The 19292-nt window shown below is 43.9% G+C and overlaps 1 protein-coding gene across 1 annotated transcript in view; it reads right to left on the bottom strand.

Moving 5' to 3' along the window:
• Positions 1-19292, bottom strand: part of DDX11 (DEAD/H-box helicase 11) — a 123891-nt gene that overhangs the window by 78238 nt on the left and 26361 nt on the right. The window contains exons 6-10 of the mRNA XM_040436290.1: positions 15386-15428; positions 10699-10806; positions 9089-9176; positions 4984-5186; positions 3205-3357 (exon numbers count right to left, since the gene is read on the bottom strand). Of these exons, the coding sequence (XP_040292224.1) occupies positions 3205-3357; positions 4984-5186; positions 9089-9176; positions 10699-10806; positions 15386-15428 (595 nt within the window). The remainder of the gene's footprint in view (positions 1-3204; positions 3358-4983; positions 5187-9088; positions 9177-10698; positions 10807-15385; positions 15429-19292) is intronic.

The raw sequence follows: 19292 nt of genomic DNA, 5'->3' as shown, positions 1-19292 counted from the left end.
AGAACCCTCTTGGCTGCAGCGATCACGTCACTGCTGCAGCCATGATGAACATGATGTCCTGATTGCAGCAGTGAGGAGTGATAGGAGTGATGGCAATCAAGCAGAGGAGGTTTGAACCAGTGAGTAGAACTTTTTTTCTTCTAAGACCACCCTTGCCATTTTTTTTTAACTCGTGCAAACCCTTTAAAAAGACACTGTCACAAAATCTTAGCTGCATCTCCCACTGAAAACTGCTATCAGGGTTGGAAGGTGGGGCCTCACACAGGGTGGTCCATTTGGCTCGCCATCGTGTAGGAATGGAATTAACACTAGGGGGAACTCCATTCCTTAAAATCAATATAAGGGAGTAGATGTCCTCTAGATAAGTCGTGCCTCAAGATAACCACCACATAACAAAGTATGACTGCTGGTAAAGAGATCGATGGCCGAATGTCAGCGAGAAGTCTGGCTCTCAAAAGCTGCCTTTTCTTGAACTGCAGCAATACCTGTGTATGGTGGAATTCTAATACACTTGGACACTATTTCCTATAAGCTGCAACATCCCAGATGACTCGCAATTCTGATTATGACGCCAACTCAGAATACAACAGCATCTGCAACCAATGCTTTCTGAGCAATTATTACTAATACCCTACAGTGAATCCTTGGCAGGTCTGAGCACGCGACCCTATTAAAATGCTTCTTGGCGATCCAGATGTGCAGGATTATATAAATGTAAATGAAAAGGGAGACGTGACACTGCTCCATGCTACGGCGGCTCCTGCATTGATATGGTAAAAACAAATACAATTGGTCAAGGAGAATGGCACTATTTGTTCACTCAGCCAGAAAACCAATTATAGCTTCATCAAAAATATATTGCTTTTCTAGACCGCTTCCAGCCCGTTTATATTGAGCAGCGACAAACAGTTTGGGCAGTATTCAGGTTAACAAGTGGCCAATCAAACCCATGAAACAGGTTTTATATATAAAAATAAAATGAAATTTACAAAGCTATATAAAAAGTTATCAGATGCCAGGCTTGACGTTAACCTTGGACTAGGGCTATCCCACAAGCTCTTTCTCTTTCATGTCCTCTATGGTCTGTAAAATATTCCTGATATCTAGAGCACTGCTGCAATGTTTTCATGATAATAGTCATTTTACAATAGGCTGGCAGGAAATGGGCAGAGGTCACAGTGATGAAAATGGGCTGGAGTATGAAGCCACATTACTACTGCAGGACAGTATATGCACCTTCCGTCAGAGGTATACAGCTGCAGTACTGCCCAGTGTATGACATTGTACAGACATATGTCGTCTATTGACTCAGTGGTACACACTCTGGACACTCTTTTGACCTCTGCCAGGTGAATGGAGATCAGTGGATTGGTTTGACGCATACACTAGGAGCTTTTTCCACTAAATATGACAAACAGTGTGGGAAAATATGACCAACCCAGTGTGGGAATGGTCTTTGTTCATCCACATCCGAGACCATCCTGGTGAGATCTCATCTGTGATCACATGTCCTTTAATGAGGTGATCCATGAATGGATAATGATGACCTATCCTAGGGATAGGTCGTCATTATCATCGGCAGAGGTCGGAGTCCCGGCTCCCCCTCCGATCAGCTGTTTCAGGGACCCGCTATGCTCACCAGACAATAAGTCATCAGTATTCATTACCAGATAACCCCTTTCAGACACGGGTGACATAAGATACATATTTTTTCCATTATAGTGTTCACTATACAGTTCTTAGAATGGCATCTATGGGAACCCCATTGCGGTACCACAAGCAAATTGCAAGTGACCTATTGTGCGTTTTCATTGCAATTGCATTTTAATCCTCTCACTTTTAACTGTTAGAAAATGTGGTTTAAAATATCCAAAGCGCACTCAAATATTTTTCTTACCTAAGGTATGAATTAGCTATGATTCCCTCCAGTTCTTAATTTTTCAAAGTGGGCTTAAATGAAACGACGGGGATAAAACGGCGTCTTTTGGTCACACATAATCACTGTGGCATTAAAGTGACTCAGGGACAAGCTCCAAAGAAGCAATGGAGTCTTGCTATTTGGTCCATAGCAAAACAGCTATTACAGTAAATCTTGCCTTACTTACTGACTATGGTAGATGTTACACTGTCACCTCCTATCAAGATCTCAAAATATAATAATAGCTATAACTATTAAAAGTACAGAAGCTATAGAGCTGATAATAATTCTTTTTCTTGACGTAATGTATTACACAGAGAGAATAAATTAATCAGACTTCATTCACACCAGAAATGTTTTTAGAACTTTGTTAAATCTGACAGAAGCAAACTGCCCCCTGGGAATTCTAAAGCCAATTACACAGAACAGAAGCTTTCATTTTCTACTTTAATTAATATTTTCCTTTTATCTGAGGTATAAAAAAAAAAAGACCAAATAGGCGAAAGAATTCCCTTGTAATTAACCTATTATTGCTGTCTCCATATAAAAGAGAGCAGCGCCACACTGAGGTAATACAAGGGATGTGCAAGGTGAGCCAAACGTTTAAATGTTACATAAAAGCTTATGCCTTTTATATGACAATTTTGATGTTTGCTATAGATCCATGTGGTGTGTCTCAGGATCCCCCTAAGGCTTATTGCACACGAACTTGTGCGCTCCGTGGACGTATTGCGGACCTGCAATACACAGGCACCATTTTGTGGGCATTCCGCATCACGGATGCGGACCCATTCACTTCAATGGGTCCGCAAATCCGGAGATGCGGAATGGTGCGGAACGGAAGCACGGAACGGAACCCTACGGAAGCACTACGGAAGCACTACGGAGTGCTTCCGTGGGGTTTCGTCCCGTACTTCCGTTCCGCAAAAAGATAGAACATGTCCTATCTTTTTGCGGAACGGCCGGATCGCGGACCCATTAAAGTGAATGGGTCCGCGATCCGATGCCCCATGGTGGGTGTTCGTGCATTGCGGCCTGGAATTTGCGGGCCGCAGAACGGCCACGGGGCGCACACGTTCGTGTGCAAGAGGCCTTAGAGTAACGTCTGACGCAGTTATGGGGCACACTGACACAAATCAGAGAGGCGGCAACTCTGAAATGGTTTGGGAGGTCACACAAATCTCATTCTCAATGGAGCAGATAATTATATAATCAATTTCAATTCACTGGCATATCTGTAATGGTTTGGGCAGTTTGCAGAGTTAGGAATATGTAGCTGGACTTACCTGGGCACCAGTCACCTGTGAGCTGTACATGCCAGTAATGGTGTCTATCAGATTATGGGCTTCATCAATGATTACTACCTGGTCCTTTAGCTTTATGCCAGATGCCCGCCTGGTGGAACCATGGAGTAACATTTGGTAAGGTAATACTACCAACTGCAAGACACACAAATATGACAATGTTGGGACAGTTTGTGAATATCTGGCATTTGTACATCATCACATGTAGAAAGTGTGGAAAAACCAGTATCGAAACAGAGGAAGCTAATTAATAATCTGAGAGTAGCAGATTCCAAACTATTAGAAAGAGAGATATACTCAAAATGTCAAGGATTCAAATAAAGGGGGTCTGATTTTATTTATTTTTTTAGGAAAAAGGTTGTGTCTGATATTTGCAGTTAGTCTTTCCTTTTTACTCGTTTTACTGAAACAAACAAAATACATCTTCGTGATCTGGGTACAGCAATTGTCAAACACACATAATAAGTGGGAATAGTCACAGCTGCAAATGGGGTATAGCATTATGTAAACCATCTGAATGGGGTATAGTGGGAGTTGAGGAGCACCACGCTCCCCACACTTTCCAGAGGGCATCCTCTGTTTTTTAATACTACGTGTTCATAAGGTATAATCTGATTCACTAGAGTTTTCCACTGAACAAGGAGCTGCCTTCCGGGTTATAAGCAGACTCTGCCTATGGGCTCATGCACACGAATGTGTCGTGTTTTGTAGTCCGCAAAACACAGATGATGCCCATGTGCCTTCTGCAATTTGTGGAATGGACGACCCACTATAGAAATGCCTATTCTTGTCAGCAAAACGGACAAGAATATGACATGATTATCATTTTTGCGGGACCACGGAACGGAGCGCTGCCCGCATCTTTTGTGGCCCCACTGAAGTGAATGGGTCCACATCCGAGCAGCATTTTTTTAACCAAACCACATTCGTGTGAATGCACCCTAAAGAAGACTCTAATGTGATGATACCAACGTTCCTCAGGCAAACGGTCCAGTCAGCATGTCTCAGGGCGAGACTGGTCGAGATACCACTGTCGATAATAGGTCAGTGACCTGGCTTCAGATTCCAGGCATCTAAGACAATTGGAGGGAGGTAAACGACCCATCTGGTATATGCGAGTGGGGTATAAGTAACAGCGATGCAGGATAGTTAAATGAGTTTATTGTGGGGATTCATCTTTTTCATTTTATAAAGGGATGGAATTAGCGCTAAGATATTAATCACTTTATGATGATGGGGAAGGGGGGTTCCAACTTCTGGTATCCACTTTGAAAGTGAGAATAAAAGACACAACACTGGTGTAGCGACACATTCACTTTCCAAATCTTCCCTGCACAGTGGCACCCCTGCCACCTGCTGTGCAAGGAATTGAAGTCAGTGCCATTCAATGGAATAGGTAGAGTTGCAATTCCCTGGACAGCAGGCGGCTAGGGGACCGTTGTGCAGGGAAATAGAGTGAAGGAGACTCATGGCCAAGCCGGGGCTTACAGCCTCTTCATTCTCAGGATTGTGGCGATTGCAAAGGTTGAACCCCCATACATACCATAGCCATGGCGTGTCCTATTGATATGAGAGATTGGAAAACTCCTTTAACATTGCAATACTAAGCACAGCCCACGGACAAAAGTGTTGGGGGCTAAATGCAGTCAACATGCAGACTTTAACATTTGTGCACAGTACATCACTCTGCAGGTGCATATCTTATTCCAATACCCTCTCTATCTATTCTATAGCGCCCTATAGTACTCACTGTCATCTCACCTGTGCAGCAGGTATAGCGTAGCGGCTGGCATAGTATGGACAAGCTTTCACCTTCCGAGCCTGAGATACCAGCTGTTCAATGTCTTTCACCTCGACAAGAATCTCATCCCGCAAAAGCTGCATTTGGTCAAAGGCATAGAAAGAACACGTTACTCGACTTTCACGTTTTTTTTTCTTCGCCTCCTGCTCTTCAGCTTTCTTATCTGGAATGAAAAAGAATAAAGACAATTCATAGGCAAAGACCAAAATCCTGTCAGTGGCTGTCTGAACATGAGGAAAGATCTCATAAGTTTATGACAATCTGAATTATCATAATAGTTACAAAAAAGAAAAGCGCTAGTGTGAAAAGTCCTGCCAACAACTTTGCATAAATCAATAGTGAAAATGACTTTGTAATATTTGTATATCTTATCAGAAAAAAAAATTTGTCCTGTTATCGGCTGTTTTCCTCCACTCCCCCTTCCTAAACTAACTTTCACTATGAAATTACTTCTGAATCCATCGCAAGACAGACCAGCTCACAGAAGGAGAGGGGGGAGGAGAGAGGGAGAGATAAAGAATGCACCAACTAAATAGCCAGTTTATATCTCAGCCCACGTGCTTTATTCACCTCCATAAAGGTCAGTAGTTCTCAATAATGTCCTCCATGATACTGGAGCTACTTCTGAGTGAGAAAGTTAGGAAGCAAATTCTCCTCTACTTTCTGTCAGCAGTGGATGGAAAACTCCTAAGCCAGATAAAAGTCATATAATGCCAGAAATTGTGTCAATTCTCGTGTACACACACCATCCTGTTGATTAATGCAAAGTTTGTTGAAAGGTTAGGTATGCTCAGTGGCGTGCCAAGAGGGAGGTCTCCAGGTGCCAGATTATCCGGAGGTGGCGGGCCAGCCAACAGACTGTGGAGGGGGCAACAGTTCACTGCACAACATGGGAGCCATCACCGTCACCCCCTGTGCTGGGTCTCGCGAGATAATGTGAAGACGCGTCGCAGTAGAGTGGAACACAGGTGAGTATTTTTCTTTATTTATGCTAATGCTGGCAGTACTGGGGGCACTACAGGGGTGGGGAGAACATTATAAATACTACATTGGGGCAATATACCTATTAATAACATAGGGGGGGCATTATATTTTATTATAATACAGAGGGGGGCCATTATATATTCTAATAATACAGAGGGGGGGCATTATATATCATAATAACACAGAGGGGGGCCAATAAATATTATAATACACAAAGGAGGGGCCATTAAATATTCATATAGAGGGGGGATTATATATACTAGTAATACAGGGGGCCCATTATATATTCTAATAATACACATGGGGGGCATTATATATTCTAATAATACAGAGGGGGTCATTATATATTAAAATAATACAGAGGGGGCTATTATATATACTAATAATACAGGGGGGCATTATATAATGATACAGGAGGGCTATTATATATTCTAATAATACAGGGGGCATTATATATTCTAACACAGATGGGGACATTAAATATTCTAATAATACTGTACAGGGGGCGCATTGTGTGTGTGTGTGTGTATATATATATATATATATATATATATATATATATATATATATATATACACACACACACACTCACCTAAAGAATTATTAGGAACACCTGTTCTATTTCTCATTAATGCAATTATCTAGTCAACCAATCACATGGCAGTTGCTTCAATGCATTTAGGGGGGTGGTCCTGGTCAAGACAATCTCCTGAACTCCAAACTGAATGTCAGAATGGGAAAGAAAGGTGATTTAAGCAATTTTGAGCGTGGCATGGTTGTTGGTGCCAGACGGGCCGGTCTGAGTATTTCACAATCTGCTCAGTTACTGGGATTTTCACGCACAACCATTTCTAGGGTTTACAAAGAATGGTGTGAAAAGGGAAAAACATCCGGTATGCGGCAGTCCTGTGGGCGAAAATGCCTTGTGGATGCTAGAGGTCAGAGGAGAATGGGCCGACTGATTCAAGCTGATAGAAGAGCAACGGTGACTGAAATAACCACTCGTTACAACCGAGGTATGCAGCAAAGCATTTGTGAAGCCACAACACGCACAACCTTGAGGCGGATGGGCTACAACAGCAGAAGACCCCACCGGGTACCACTCATCTCCACTACAAATAGGAAAAAGAGGCTACAATTTGCACGAGCTCACCAAAATTGGACTGTTGAAGACTGGAAAAATGTTGCCTGGTCTGATGAGTCTCGATTTCTGTTTAGACATTCAAATGGTAGAGTCCGAATTTGGCGTAAACAGAATGAGAACATGTATCCATCCTCTGATGGCTACTTCCAGCAGGATAATGCACCATGTCACAAAGCTCGAATCATTTCAAATTGGTTTCTTGAACATGACAATGAGTTCACTGTACTAAAATGGCCCCCACAGTCACCAGATCTCAACCCAATAGAGCATCTTTGGGATGTGGTGGAACGGGAGCTTCGTGCCCTGGATGTGCATCCCTCAAATCTCCATCAACTGCAAGATGCTATCCTATCAATATGGGCCAACATTTCTAAAGAATGCTATCAGCACCTTGTTGAATAAATGCCACGTAGAATTAAGGCAGTTCTGAAGGCAAAAGGGGGTCCAACACCGTATTAGTATGGTGTTCCTAATAATTCTTTAGGTGAGTGTGTATATATATATATATATATATATATATATATATATATATATATAAACACCAATACAGAGAGGGGCATTATACATATGGGCACTAAAAGTGTTAACTAGTAGAATAACTACTGGGGACACTATAGGACGCTTTATTACTACTATGGGCTCCATTGGGCTTACTGATGGGGCCCTATAAGGGGCCTTATTTCTACTAGAGGCCCTATGGGGACATTATCAACATTAGGAGTGGTGTGGGTGCATTATGGACAATATGGAGGGTAGGGCTGCCGCTATGGATTATTTTAGTAACCAAGTAATCGATCGATTAATCCAAAGATTAATCCAGTACTCTAATAAGAAAAAAGTAATTAAACAATTTTCCTTAATAAAAACTCAGCAGCCTCCTAGTGGCATCATCAGCCCCCTCCATGCCATCAGTCCCCTGTGCCATCAGCTCCCCCCAGTGACATCAGTCCTCTGTGCCATCAGCTCTCCCCAGTGCCATCAGCCTCCCCAGGTGCCATCAGCTCCCACCATGCCAACAGTCCTCTGTGCCATCAGCCCCCTCATGCCATCAGTACTCTGTGCCATCAGCTCCCCCCAGTGCCATCAGTCCTCTATGCCATCAGCTTCCCCCATACCATCAAGAGGAGGAAAATGATAGAAAAAGAATCTAAGATATTTGTGTGGTAAACTCTGCAGAGACAAGACGCAGCTGAGAGAGTTTATCAAGGCAGTCTGATCTCCGAATGAAGATGATGGAGAAAGAGAACGTTCACATCAGAGGAGATAACACTCGATGTAAGAGGTATGTGGTGTTGTATACTCCTGTATGTTTCGTAGCGATTTATGCAATATCCAACCAAATATCTTTTTTTTAAAGTAGGACTGGCGGGAGAGGTTGGATTGAGAATTTGACGGGGGAGGCGGAAATGGGGCATTTCTATTCTCTTGCCTTCTCTCTGCTCACCAAGTACACATCTTTTGCGGTCCCACTGAAACGAATGGGTCCGCACCTGTTCCGCAGAATTGCGGAACTCATGCAGACCCAGAAATACAGTCGTGTGAGTGTATCCTTAATGTGATATAAAAATGTCATAAAAATTTCAATAAAACATACAAAAAAAAGTGACTGCATAGTATAAAATATATCTTCTTTCGAATATATTGCAGATAAAAAAAAAATACTCTTACCATTCACACAACTGAAAAAAAACTAAGAATTACTTAACAGGTTATTCAATGATTCAGCGTGAAAAGTGAACGAAAAAGAAACACAAGAGCCAAAATCACCCGTTTCTAGATTTGAGGTGTAAAAATATTTAGATAAATTGTGCATCATTTGTCCAGCATAAAACAAAGCCTTGTGCAGCCAGGCCAACAAAATGATAGATTCTAAGATCTACCCCCTTCCCTTCCATCGTCTATGTTTTACAATTTACACCATACTGTCTAACACTCACCATGTTTGTTCTTTTGCATCTCCATACAGCGATCATTGATGAGCTGGACGGTGGCCAGTCGCCGCACTTCTTCATTTACACACATGTTCTGTGGACAGACATGCCCAAGGGTGACTCGAAGAACTGGCCCTTTTATCATCTACACATCATTTTTCTTTATTTCTTACATTTCAGTTGCATTGGACACCAGAGACAGATACAATTCATATGAGAAAGAAACATCCAGTAGTAACAGATAGGTATTAGACATTCATTTTCTACCAAGTCTGCTGGCAACCTCTAATTCTCCTTCATTTACACTTGAATGTTCCAATCAAAAGCTGGGATCATTCTGTATAATAGGTGGGCTATTATTAGGATTGTATGCACCATTGCATATATTACCAGGGAGGTGATATTCACTGGTGACAGAACAGCACTACCAAATGAGACTCCCGTACGAGGAGCAAGTCATTTCTCTAGATATACTTCCCGAAATGGGGACATTATGTTAAAATGTGCCAGGCTGCTGCACGGGTGACTGAAAGCAGCTCCTAGGAAGATTTACCATTCTCCTTCACAGAGGGTGTCAGCACTTTAGAAGTTTATTGAAAGATATCAAAAACTTGAATAGCTGTTGTCCAGGACAAATTAAAGTCTCTTTGCTGATTTCGGTAGGACCAAACAACCATGTAATGTGTATGGGGCCTAACTCCAACCCCCCCCCCCCCCCCCCCCCCCACCCCGACAGCACGTCACACGGCTGAATTTCAACATATCGATCCTTTAGTTCTAGGTAAGATAAGCGACAACCAGACTTCTCTTTCTTCCCTCTCCCCATGCAGATCACATGTGCACTTGGCCAAATGAGCATGTTTTTTTTTGTTTTTTTAGGGGGGAGGTCGAGAGAGATAGCCATCAGCCGATACTTCATGTATGTGACCAGTCTATGGTGCAGAAAATCAGTTGCCTACATTACCAACATATCTGCAGTTCAGCAAGCATTAGGGTGCCATGGGCAAATACTGCAAAACTAAAGCCAAAAGCTGGGAGAGGATTTCTCTGGTCTAGGGTTTTCTTCCTTAATTTACCATCGATGGGACTAAGGCTACTTTCACATCTACGTCATAGGATCTCAATAGCGGAGGAAAACGCTTCAGTTTTGTCCCCATTCATTGTTAATGGTGATAAAACTGAACTGAAGGGATCAGAGTGAACCAGAATGCATTACGTTCCGTTTCATTGCGTTCCCATGACGCACACAAAAGCGATGAAAGCAGCGTTTTTGTGTGCATCATGGAATACTGATCAAGACGGATCCATCATAACTCACAATGTAACTTAATGGCGAAGGATCCGTTTTCTCTGACACAAAAGGAAACAGATCTGTCACCCATTGTCTTACAGTGGTTTTAGAGACGGATCCGTCATGACCATTTTAGAGATAATACAACCAAATCCGTTCGTAACGGATGCAGAAGGTTGTATTATCATGTAGGAACGTTTTTGGTGATCCATGATGTGAAAGTAGCCTAACCATCATTTAGATCAATGCAACAGTATGTACAAAGTACAAAATATATTCTGACATTTTTAAAAAAATAAATAAAAAATGTGCACATGGATACTACCTGGCGAGACCCTAAGGACACCAGCCTAGTCTCCTGTCCAAAAGGGCTTTTCTGTAGTTCATGGACAAACTGGGAAAGCTGGGAATGAGTGCGGCTGCAATAATAAATCTGTGCAGGGGACAACAGAAAATATGGGGCATAAAAAACAGGTTAGAAATAACAAGGGTCTCACAGTCTGAACCCTATAAGCCTGTAGTATGAAGCCTATATTTTGCATGAACGAAGGCAATGAAATTCCCCGAACTCTTAGATGTTATCATTGGGAGGGTCTTGCAGCTATAGGAACAGGACATTAGTGAATTTCTATTTAAGCTAGTGTCAGCAGTACATAACAGTCTTCTTTGTTCACTTCTGTCTGCAGCCGTTCACCTAAAAAACATACTTTTATCCATATGCTTATAAGCCTCTAGGTGCTATTTGGGCGTTGATTCAGCACCTAGAGGCTCCGTCTACTGACCATTTTCGCCGCCCATGTAGTTCTTCTAGCCCGCCCCGCTCCTCTTGATTGACATCCGATTTGCCTGCATCTCTCTAAATCTCGCACCTGCGCCGTGCGCTTCTGTATTCGGCACAGGCGCAGTGAGTGAATGCAGCGCTCCTGGTGCCGGTGTTCCGTGAAATTATGGTACCTGTTAAAATCTGGTACCCTTATCACTTCCGGTAGTGACGTAGGCGCACCGGAAGCTTCAAAAGGAGGTGTGATCTTAGGCACCTGATTGGCTGAAAAGAAGGCGTGTTGGCGCCAGCGCACAACCAACTTGGGTACCGTAATTTTACATGCAGTGCCTTTGAACGTGCACAGGGAGGGATGAAGGGTACCTTTGATTTACAGGCCACCGCGCATGCGCGAACCAGATTGCCTTGTGAAGCAGACAGGGTACTGAAATATTACAGCTCGCGCTTGTCAAGGAGGGGAGGGAGGGACGCAGGGAGGTTACATTTACGGCAGTTAAAATTAGGAATCCCGGGAGGTTCAGCCAATCATGTTGCGGGCAAACCTCCCTCCCCTCCCTGCGTCCCTTCCCTCCCTCCCCTCCCTCCCCTACTTCACAGGCGCGAGCTGTAATATTTCAATACCCTGTCTGCTTCACAAGGCAATCTGGTTCGCCCATGCGCGGTGGCCCGTAAATCAAAGGTACCCTTCCTCCCTCCCTGTGCCCGTTTACAGGCGCTGCATGTAAAATTACGGTACCCAAGTTGGTTGTGCGCAGGCGCCAACACGCCTTCTTTTCAGCCAATCAGGTGCCGGGCTCTAAGATCACACCTCCTTTTGAAGCTTCCGGTGCACCTACGTCACTACCGGAAGTGACGAGGGTACCAGATTTTAACAGGTACCATAATTTCACAGAACACCGGCTTCCTCACTGTAACGTAGTCGGCACAGGCGCAGTGAGGAAGCCGGCGTCCTCACTGCGCCTGCGCCGACCACATTACAGTGAGGAAGCCGGCACCAGGAGCGCGGCATTCACTCACTGCGCCGAATACAGACGCTCACGGCGCAGGTGTGGGATTTAGACAGATGCAGGTAAATCGGACGTCAATCAAGAGGATGGTCAGTAGACGGAGCCTCTAGGTCAGTAGACGGAGCCACATAGCACCTAATGGCTCATTAGCATATGAATAAAAGTATGTTTTTTAGGTGAACGGCCGCAGACAGAGCTGAACAAAGAAGACTGTTATGTACTGCTGACACTAGCACATCGCTAGTGTCAGTCAGCTACATATGGCAAAAATCTGATGGTAGAAACCCTTTAAAGGGCCTTTCTGGGATTTTAATATTGATGACCTATCCTCAGGATAGGTCATCAATTTCAGGTTGGCGGAGGTCCGACACCCGGCACCCCCGACGATCAGCTGGATGAAAAGAAGGCCGTGCTCCGTAAGAGCCCAGCATTCTCTTCATTGTTTACCTGCTCACTGTCGACATTGTAGCGGTGAGCAGGTGCAATTACAAGATGTCCTATTCACTTCTATGGGATGTCTCGTTCCTATATAGAAGTGAATGGCACAGCTTGTAATTACACCTCCTCGCAGCTGCGATGTCGATGGCGAGCAGGTAAACAAGGAAGGGAAGGCACAGAGCACGTCCTTCTCTTCAACCAGCTGATCGGTGAGGGTGCTGGGTGTCGGACCTCCACCAATTGATACGGATGACCAATCTTGAGGATAGGTCATCAATATTAAAATCTCGGAAAAGCCCATTAATATATACTTTAAATATAGTCGACTTTTAATACTGTGCTATATAATATTCTACTAGGATTCTAATTTCTAAATGTATTTTTATACTGTCAGAGCTACATGCTAAAATTCAGAATTCCTGCAGCCACCACTAGAGGGAGCTTACTGCATACTGATTATACATTATTACACAGTAATACTGGTAACTGCAGGCAGCCAGAATGTTACCATGTAACCCTGTGTCTATGCAGTGGATGTGGAGCTCTGTAACAGAAAAACTAAGTTCTGACTGCTATAAAGATATATTATGAAGTTAACCAGCACAGAACAATTGACCAATTCATATGAAAGTCTTCTAACCACAGTCCAGAGTGGACATTTACTTTCAGAATAAACCAGGTAATTGTCTTTTAGCTGAAACTATACATTACAGGTATACATTCCTAGGGATGCTGTAGATCCAAATTATTAGTGTTGGGCCAAGTATTTATTAATGCAGGGGATACATTGAGATTTTAATGGCTGTCCACTCATCACGTCTATAGAAGCACAGCATCCTTTTAAACCACAATCAGTATATTTTTGGGCACCAGCCATATCCACTCTAAAAGGGTTTACTGAAGCAGAATTTAAAGACTTGTAATTCAGCAATAACAAGAGGAGCCCATCAAGTAAAACCAGCAGATATATAAAACCAAAAAAATAACTGCAAGAAAGTGGTTAAGGGAGAGAAAGGCTTTACAGGCGAGTCAAAATCCTCTTTTCTCATTTGTGTCAATGGAAGACACAGAAGACTTTGGGACATCCTAAAGTAGGCCCTGAGAGCATATCCAGTCCTCTAATCCAATGCTGTCTGTAGAACTCAACAATTCAGAAAGCATCTGAGGATGCAGAGGGTGCGTCCTATAGTAGTAAGGTGTGATGTAAAGACCAGACATGACACCTATAGAGCAGAGGTGAAATAGTTAGAAAGGGAGAGCCCAGCTGTACTGAAATACACTGTGCAGAAGGTCATCAGAAGGTCATCCTGAAACGGCAGGAACCCTGGGTGGCGCATTGGTAAGACAAGATCGGTGCAAGGAGGCTTTTTGGCAGTAGAGTCTAAGTTAGAAAGCTGCCAACTTTTGTGAGGGCAAGTGCCACCTGGGACGAGGAAGAGTAGAGGTAGAGTGATGGAGTACAGCCTAGAAGGCCACAGTCGAACCACAGCTTAAGGCCCAGTTCACACTTCAGTGATTAGTTCAGCAATGTCCATCAGTGATTGTGAGCCCAAACCAGATGCAGGTCAAAAAACACAGAACAGGGGCAAATCTTTCCATTACAGGCCATTCACACATCCGTGAATGTGACCGCACCTGTTCCACAATTCTGCAGAACGGGTGCAGACCCATTAATTCACAATGGGGCAGGAATGGATGCAGACAGCACACAGTGTGCTGTCCGCATCCGCATTTCTGGAGCGCGCCCCCGATCTTCCGGTCCGCGGCTCCCAAAAAATAAATAGAACATGTCCTATTCTTGTCCGCAATTGCGGACAAGAATAGGCAGTTCTATGGGGGTGCCGGCCGGGTGTATTGCGGGTCCGTAATACACCACAGACGAGTGAATGGACCCTTATACCGTATCTCTGTGTATCCTCCACTTCTGGTTTTGGTTCACAATCATAGATGGAAATCACTGAGCATATCTCTGAAGTGTGAACTAGGCCTACATTTGGTGATGCAGCTGCACTCCACCCGGAAGAGAGAAGAGGGAGGGTCAGAGTGCAGGTTAGTAAGCCGCAGTGGAGCTGCAGCCTGAATTTAGTGGTGTGGTTAGACTGCAAGGTCAGAAAATGAAACCTATCTCTCAATGAATGTAATGTTTTCTTGTGAATTTATTTCATTGCAATCCAAGGAGGTACAAACAAATGGACCATTAATTAAGACCAGTGTTTGACACGCCGCCCTTAAAGAAGCGCTGCACTGGAGGTGGATGTTAAAGAGGTGCCGGCCTCTCCATAACTTTGGCGGATCCTCCACCTGTTCTAAAATAAGACCTCTTCGAAGCTGTCTTACATTTAGACCTTTTTCTACAACTAAAACAGGCGTAGAAAATGCTAAATGAGACGGGCTTGCCGGACTGTCCCCTGAATCCGCCAACCCCACACCCACAATTTTAGACCTGGCGTGAGCGGAGAGACGTCGCAGATTGTGGCGCAACAAACCATTGTGCCGCAATCTGCGCCTGAAATATGCCTAATATAGGCGTTATTCCAGATTAATAAATGACCCCCAAAATGTTCAGCTCAGTGTCTGCATAGTATGTGTAGGAGGAGGTGAGACTTTTTTGGCTTACTGTCCACCTCCTATGGTAAAAAGCTTGGTCTTCTGTGTCCCCCAATAACACAAAGAGGTTTATGCCACAGGAAAAGGACAGGAAAATCTTAAATGTCAAATACTGTATTATCTAATAGCCTGCATGCTGCAGAGGAGGTGAGAGCCTGATGTGGAGGCTTTTTTCTTACCTTAGTCACATGCTCCTCTTCAAAATCATCCTCATCATCTAGCCTAGCAGCAGATTAGAAAAAAAACATATTGAAATAACAGGATAGCCACCCCACCAAACTTGTCTGTTTGTGTCTCAGTCCCAGACAGCCAGCAGACCCTGGAGCTGCAAGCATGTCACCCACAAAGATGTTTCCCACTTGAAAGGTAAATGCGTGTTTCTTTTTGCTTGTAAAGGAAATGCCAGCCTTATTTGTGAAGCTTGGTTAAGCCATGTCGGCATCTGAGATGCACCTTCAAATCAATAAAGGTTCAATGGACATACAAGCTGTGACACAAAAAGTGACACGTGAATCAGACCACATCATCTACTTGAGCAGCTAAATTCCTTTTTAAGGAAGACTTAGCACTTCTGACTATGCTAGACTGCTGACAACCATGATGCATGGACTGGGAAGAGCAGCTTTTGTGGAGCTTTCCCCTCAGGAGTAGTGTGAATGTGAAGTTTTATTCTTACAGCTTATTTTCCAGCAAGTGCGCCAGAAGCGGGGCTTTACAGTGAAGTGCTCTCTGCATTCAGCTGCTTCACCACTCCTCCCCTCTGCTCTGAGTGGCAGCTGTAGCATCCTACCAGAAGACCAGTACGGCTGTCACTCACAGCAGAGGGGAGGGGCCTGTGAAGCAGCTCAATGCAGAGATCACTTTACTGTGAAGCCCCGCCTCCTGGGCACTTGAAAAAGGAGAATCTGGCAGGATAAAAGTTCATATCCACACTAGTCTTGATGATAAAGTTCCACAAAAATGTGTTTATACTGGTCTCCCCAGCCCCTACTTAGTGCAGTCAGCAGTTTAGCATGATCAACAACAATGACAAATTCCCCTTCAAGGGGTTTTCTGGGATTTTAATACTTATGGCTTACCCCCAGGATAAGTCATCAGTATGAGATTGACAGGGGTCTAACCCCCGACACCCCTACCAATAAGCTCTATGAAGAGACTGTGGCACTCAGTGAGCGCTTAGGCCTCTTTACAGGCTATGTGAAGTCATGTTCATTGATCACATGACCTAGGCACAGCTCAGTACTCAGGATGGGCCATCGATATGAAAATCCACGAAAACCCCTTTAATCAGCAAACCCAGCGTAACAGCACAAGACAACTTCGCAAAAATTAGGATATTTAACAGTAAAATAGAAATATAGTAATAAAATAAGGGCATGTGGATGCCATAGATGTGGGGTCCTCCACTCACAACACCGCTTTATGAGCCAGAACAAAGAGCAGGTTCCTGCTAAGGCAGACATGGATCCGTCCATGTGGTACATAGATGACCACTTATCTGGATGGGCACCATGTAACACTACAGTACCCATGCTGTGGCCTCAGCAGTGGAGTTGCCTGGCAAAAGAAGGCTCCCCTGTAAAACAAGTAGATTGTTGGTGGTGCTAGAAGCTGAGCACAGAATGATCAGCTGATCGCTACCGATGCAGATTAAAATGGGTTTTATTTCATGAGATAGCCCTTTAATTGCTAAGAGTAAACTATTGGTTGCCACCAAACGGTGCATAGACCCAAAATTACCATATGCTCCCTTTCTTCTTGTAATGCTGGTGGTCCACATCCGCCAGCATCTCTCCTCTTCTAGCACTCAGAGCTGTTAAAGCACTCGCCCCGCACAGCCATCCCCACCTCATTCCTGCTACTGCACTCTCCCCAGCTCTTAAAGGGCCAGCACACAATATGTATTCTGTCCATAGCCTACGACAGCATTCCCTGGGGTGTGTGCGTATGTATATAATAAAGACAAAATGGGAGGCAGCACCGATCAAGATTTGAAATGGCCGGGTGCACGCTCTAGGGAATGAAGCTTACCCGAAAAATAATGTTCAAAAAAGAGCAGCACTCCAACGCAGGATGAAAATGAAATACAAAAAGTTTATTCACCCATGGTGTAGCGAAGTTTCGGCTCTACAATTGAGCCTTTCTCAAGCCTGGCTCAATTGTAGAGCCGAAACGTCGCTACACTATGGGTGAATAAACTTTTTGTATTTCATTTTCATCCTGGGTTGGAGTGCTGCTCTTTTTTGCACATTATATATATATATATATATATATATATACACACACACACATAATTACATACATACCTTTCCCTGTAGGAGGGTGCCTGGCAATAAGGTTCCTAGCTTGCCTAAGTCCTTTGAGGGTATTCAGTTACAGTGTGTTCTGATCTCTGCTGTTAACCATATAGATAATGTGCCGCCGGTCCTGACCCATTGCCCGTTTTCCATATTGCACAAACTCTGACCTTCCTGACTTCAACTTGTCCTCTGACATCTCTGCCTGTCCCAAATGGTGTCACCCACTAGTGTCTCTTGACCCACCTGAGTCAGCGATCACTAAACCTAGACTAATCCTAGAAGTAACGGCCTGGATCCTTAAGTCCAGATCCTTAGGGCCCACTCACACAATGTTTTTTGACAATATTTTTCGCACGTTTTCCACGTCTAAAAAATCCTCCTATTCATTTTTATGGAAAAACTGTGTGGGAAAAAAAGGCAATATGCTCTATCTTGGAGCAGAATCCACGCTGATTCTACCATTGAAATCAATAGGAAGATGAAAAAAAAATAGGAAGATGAAAACAATGCGCCAAAAACCGCACTAAAACTGCACAGAAAATCAGCACAAATTATGCACAGTTTTTTTTTCCAGCAAGTTTTCAAAATCCGTTGTGTGAACATCCCCTTAGGGTATTTTCAGGCGAGCATGTCTAGTGCAGAAATCATACTCCGTGTGCGAGCATGATTTCACGTTATGGACACTGCTCCTTTCACAGGAGCGCACAGCAATATAACAACATATAACGCTGTGTGTCTCTACCCTACCTCGGCTGTAATGACTTGATGTCAGTACAATTCAGTAGATGCAAGATCGTACAGAGACACACAGCGTTATAAATCATTATAAGGGCTCATTCAGACGGCCGTATGTTGTCCGCAAAAATGCGGATCCGTTTATTTGCGGATTAGATGCTGTCCCATTCAGTTCTATGGGGCCCTTTTCTTCCATTGCACGGCTCAACAAAAAAATTAAACATGTCCTATACTTGTCAGTGAAAATCAGGACATGGCCCTATTATAGTCTATGGATCAGCAAAAAAACTGAATACAATCCGTTTTTTTGCGGACATGCTGAACTGTCCGCAAAAAAATGGGTCCACATTTTTGCGGACAGCATACGGCCGTCTGAATGAGCCCTAAGGGTCCATTCACACCTCCGCAAAATGGGTCCGCATCAGTTCCGCAATTTTGCGGAACGGGTGCAGACCCATTTATTTTCAATGGAGCCGGAATGTGATGTCCGCATCCGCATTTGCGGATCTGCACTTCCGCATCCGTGCTTCCGTTTCCGCAAAAAAATAGAACATGTCCTATTCTTGTCTGCAATTGCGGACAAGATTAGGCATTTTTTATAATAGTGCCAGCGATGTGCGGTCCGCAAATTGCGGAATGCACATTGCCAGTGTCCGTGTTTTGCGGATCCACAGAACACTTACGGACGTGTGAATGGACACTTAAGGCTGTGCGCTCCTGTGAAAGGAGCAGAGTCCATAATGTGAAATCATGCTTGCACACGGAGCATGTTTTCTGCACTAGACTTGCTCGCCGGAAAATACCCTTATACTGGGGGGAAAGGGGGTAAAAGGGTGAATACCAGGAGACCACTTAGGGATAATGCCCTCAGGATTAGTGGGTCCACACCCGCTGTACTACACTTCTGACACATCTTCACTGCAGTTATTATTCAGAAAATTCAGGATAAAAAGTGATGTGGGTCCGACTCACAGAAAAGTTAATATAGTTTTCAACATAAGACATTCTTTTTAAGTAATGCTACATGAAGGGTAACAACTGGCTGCAAAAT

The sequence above is a fragment of the Bufo bufo genome, chromosome 1 (genome assembly GCF_905171765.1).
Source record: "Bufo bufo chromosome 1, aBufBuf1.1, whole genome shotgun sequence".
NCBI lineage: Eukaryota > Metazoa > Chordata > Amphibia > Anura > Bufonidae > Bufo > Bufo bufo.
Note: the sequence above shows the minus strand (reverse complement) of the source record. Positions and strands in the feature narration are given on the sequence as shown.